Genomic DNA, 4,551 nt, shown 5'->3' with positions numbered 1-4,551 from the left:
ACTTAAAATACAATATGCATATGGATGCAGAAATCCAAGTGATTTCAAGCATCCAAACAAGAATGTGAAGGCTTGTTAGACAACATATTTTAGGAACAATTTTATATCCTTCAAAAAAAAAATCATCGATAATGTGCTTCTAAAAAGTTTTCTGAAAAAAAAAATCAAATATTATTCTATAGAATAGAAAAATGAAAACATCTTTTAAATATTTCAGGATTATTATTTTGAAAAATAAAAAAAATGTAAAAAACACTTATTTTCATTATTATTTTTGTTCTCCAAACATAATCTATAAAATACCAGTTTTTAAAACAATGAAACAAAAACAGTTTCAAATAAGCCCTAAGTTTCTTTGCCTCGTTCTCCATCCAGCGGAAGCATAAGCAATCATTCCAGGGTGTCAAGGGTACACGACACAGGAGAGATGGGGACGAAGAAATTTGAAAGTGAGTTTTGCTGACAGTGACGTTAATTCATCCAGAACCTTAAATGGTTGGCTTCTCTGTAGAATTACAAATAGAAAAGTATTAGTATTTAGATTATGGATTAAAAATGTGTCAAGTATACAAATTATCAATTAGATCTATGCTAGAGAAGGATTTTGAAGACACGAGTCCTTAGGTTACAAAGCATTGGAATATGCTATTCAATGCTACTGCAAAAAAGGTTATCTCCTATGTAACAGTAAATCCAAACAATATCACCACTTTATTTGTTTATTACAAAAATATCTTGTATCCTTGGGCGTGTATGACATTCCTGTTATCTTCACAGGCATAGGTCTCTAAAACCAACCTCCAACGCCTATATAATGATGCTACAGACACCATTTCCTAGCCTAGCCTTTGGTTTCGTTGAGTTACAACTAATCCAAATCATATGGTCGCGTTCTTGGACATATCTACTTGTCTATTGGTCGAATTCCATTCACTTCAAGGTGCTTTTCTTTAAGGAACAGTAAATCAGTTCTTCGCAGCCTAGTTTTAATCATATTATAGCCACTAAAACAATAATGACCGTCAAAATCTCCAGTGGTCCTAGCTGCAGAGTTTACAGGCGTTCCATATCAAGCCAGAACAGCCAAGAAGCTCCTGGGCTATCTGACAAGATAAAGTGATCAATCCTGGTTGGTTACTCACTGCATGTGGCTCCCGTACTCCAAGAATTTCCTTTAATTTCAATAATGCAAAAGTATAAGGAAACAAGAGATGTGGTCAGGGAACTCCCTCCAACTTATAATGTAGGTCATAGCTTAATGGAATCCTGAAGAATTGGTAATTCCAAATACTGCAGAAAATACAAGTTTTCCAAGGGCCATATTTTACAGTTCTGCCAGGCTGGAATGGGAATCAGTAACAAGTAATGAGATCTGAAAGCGTCTAGGGAGAGCATCATTAACAAAATTGATCAGGCCCTTTAAATCATCAGAAATTGATCAGGCACTTTGCTCAAAGCAATGAAACTGCAGTGACTTTAATGAGAGCAGATGTTTGGAAATTAGGATCATTACATACAATGAACATGGTACTACTGCCACCACTTGTTCACTATCATATAGAGACAAAATTAAGCCTATGAAGACGTATATACATATACCTTGTGTGGTGCCAATAAATAGCATGCGGTCTATATTATCAATTCTCCCTTGAATAGATTTTAGAAGAGAATTCAGAGATGAAACTCTTTTCCTAACACTGGAAATCTTTGCAGCATGCTGCATTATGAATGGCAAAGGCGCATCTTCTAGTAATTTATCAAGTTCTGCCAAAAGAAAACATACATGTCAGCAGACTGGAGGCTTGTGAATGTTAATATATTGCCAATTATTGAACAGAAACAAGTCTAAGCATATGTTAAATGACAGATGTTGACAACTAGAAAGAAAGCAGGATTTTTGACCAGCAAGTTTTGACATTTGATCCGAGAATAGTTACAATAGTACATGAAAAGAAGTGCGGCAGAGGAAGAAAAGGCATAGAGATGTAATAACAAGTAAATGATGAAATTAAACACGGAGGACAGATAACAGGCGAGGTGTGCACCCAGTAAGGGGTAGTTAGACAGAGTTTGTTACCAGGAAATCAAAGGATGGAAGGGTGGAGAGGAGGTAAGAATTTTTGGAGATGGTTATGGGAGACACCTAGCAAGCTCGAGTTATAGCTTATCCTTTTCCTTTGGTCTTTTTACTCTTCTCTACTGTAGTTACTGATTGCTCACTACACTTTGGGATTGCAGAAAGTACACCAGTTGGAGTCTTGAAGCAGCCAAAAGTTGACATACAATTATTTCCTATTTTCTGTACTCAGCAGTGCTTTTCAGTTACTACAGTTTCATAGAATCTGTTACCTATCAACATGCGAATAAGACTCCATGGAGAGTAGATTGACAAGGAAGAAGGCTTTCAATATCATCTAAACGACTATATAGCTTAGTGCCTTAACAGAGTTCACTGTCTTTCTTTTTTAGTCAAAAAGATCACCGTCTTGAAGCAAGTGGGTGTGCAGATGTTCTATTCTACCGGTTCAGATCACTTTGCAAACCTGAAGACTACTAAGCGCATCTCTTACAGAATTTTCCCCAACAGACAATTCTATTTTTCATCAACATTTTCTGATACCACCGAAAAGGACTAAAATCTACTAATTTACTATGTAAACTAAAGGGGTTAAACTCAAGATGTTTTCCCAAATCAATATTCCCACTTATTGAAACACCATCCAAGCATGGAGGCTTGTAAACGCATTTCCAACTACACCATATAATTTGTCAGCAGAACTTCCTAATCCCGCTAAGAAAGAAAGAAATTTATTCTTTTTGTTTATTTGATTAACTTATTTCAATAAAAAGTTATAGTCCTCATAGAGGAAAACAAATTTTAAATCTTCGACAATTTGTCTGCAAGCAAAATAAGCGCACACACACAAAAGCAAACCTTTTGCATTAGATTGGTTCTTAGAATTATTTGCATATAGATATAGTTTCCTTTTAAGGTCAAAGACAAATTTTCTTCAACGAAGATATGGGGAAAGGCAAATCCAAAGCAACTAAGGATTTCTTCAAAATGCATTCCTATGACAGTCAGAAACCTTGGTTGCACTACAAAAATCGACACTGACCTCCAAAGTAAAAATTCTCAAGACTCTGCTCTCTAAATTTCTTCTATCTAAGCCAACGTCCCTGCTCCCCAATTAAATAATCAAACAGTGTCAAATTTCAGGCCTCATAATTTATTCTTAATGTACAGTAAGGGGACTGTGGTTTCACTTTTTACACGACTAAAGGTTATTAAAAGACTTCAACTTGCAACTACCACCATATACATTGACTTCAATTTTCCTCATAATAGATATCTCACAAGTTTCTCGCCAAAATTTAACACAACGTTCGACAGTTTGATGAATAGCAGTGAACAATGATACAAGCTCATGAGGCATAGTTGTAAACCAATAAAACAAAGAAGACGCGTAAGAGCAACAGAAAGTAACCTTGTGTAAGACGATCGAGCGCAAAATGAAGTTGGTCTTGACTTTTAAAGGTTTCTCGAGCTCTGTAATCGAAATCCCTAATAATGGTGGAGAGCATGGTGGATAGTCCTTTGGCCACAACGTCAGAGCTATTCCCTATAGGATCGGAGTTTGCTTCAGAATCATTGTTGCCTTTAGAGGTTGAAGAAGAAGACGGCTCCGTTGCAATACTCTGATTTTCTCCAGCGGCATCGCATGGATGATCCGACGCTTCCATAATTGACCAACACAAACCAAAAAAAAAAAATTACGAATGGATTAATTGGATTGTTTAGAATCCTCTATTTCTATGCCTCCACAAAAATTCACAACAAAGAAATTTTCGGGTGCTGGCGGTTGCGACACCTAGGTATGGTGGAAACAGGGCGAGGACGGTGAAGCGACTTAGGCTATAGGATCGCCGGATGGTAAGATTTCCCGTGCTGAAGTTTTCAGTTCACCATTCCGTAGGGAAGCTCAAATCGGAACGGGAAGCGTTAGGTGGCAGCGAAAGCGGCGGCGGCAGGATGGACCGGCATGGGTTCAGGAGCTGATTCAGCCTAAGAAGCATCTGAGGTCTAGTGAACACTAAAGCCAGTGGCTCAGCGCGTGACCATATCACCTTGCCAGCGTAAATGGATTATTTTTTGGACAGAATAATTTTTATTTAGATTCTTTCAGATCAAAATTATTTTGAGTTGACATACAATACATTGTCATTTTTTTTTGTCAACAGGCGTTATAATATTTAAATAGAAAAAATATAATTTTATGCTTTTTACTTTGATCAAATTTTATTATAAATTTTTATATTTTTTTAATATTTTATATTTTTTCATGAATGAGATTACAGAGACTTAAAATATAAAAAAATTTAAAAATTTAAAACATCAAAAATAAATGTAAGGACATATGGCAAAGGTGGAACAAAATATAAGAATTTAAAATTATATTTTTCACTTTAAATATATTGTTTGGGAAACTTATATATAATTCTTTCATTTTTTTATGCAACATAATTGTAAAGAGCTTTCATACTGCATCC

General features: G+C 35.7%; 1 protein-coding gene across 2 annotated transcripts; it reads right to left on the bottom strand.

The window, feature by feature from the left end:
* Positions 1–246: 246 nt before the first annotated feature.
* Positions 247–4,124, bottom strand: LOC129315141 (uncharacterized). 2 transcript variants are annotated; one of them, XM_054958701.1, is made up of 3 exons: positions 3,489–4,120; positions 1,600–1,764; positions 247–505 (listed from the first exon to the last, which is right to left on the bottom strand). In XM_054958701.1, the coding sequence occupies exons 1-3, from the start codon at positions 3,742–3,744 to the stop codon at positions 489–491; spliced, it is 438 nt and encodes a 145-aa protein (XP_054814676.1). In that variant the 5' UTR covers positions 3,745–4,120; the 3' UTR covers positions 247–488. The 2 variants fall into 2 exon arrangements, with proteins under 2 accessions (XP_054814676.1, XP_054814675.1); XM_054958700.1 differs by lacking the exon at positions 247–505 and adding an exon at positions 515–1,172 and having other exon boundaries at positions 3,489–4,124.
* Positions 4,125–4,551: the final 427 nt, after the last annotated feature.

Source organism: Prosopis cineraria, unplaced genomic scaffold, assembly GCF_029017545.1.
Source record: "Prosopis cineraria cultivar Desert tree isolate PC_DT_omini unplaced genomic scaffold, ASM2901754v1 PC7, whole genome shotgun sequence".
In the NCBI taxonomy this organism is placed as follows: domain Eukaryota; kingdom Viridiplantae; phylum Streptophyta; class Magnoliopsida; order Fabales; family Fabaceae; genus Prosopis; species Prosopis cineraria.
The sequence above is the reverse complement of the archived record's forward strand: the minus strand, read 5'-3'. Positions and strand labels throughout refer to the sequence as shown.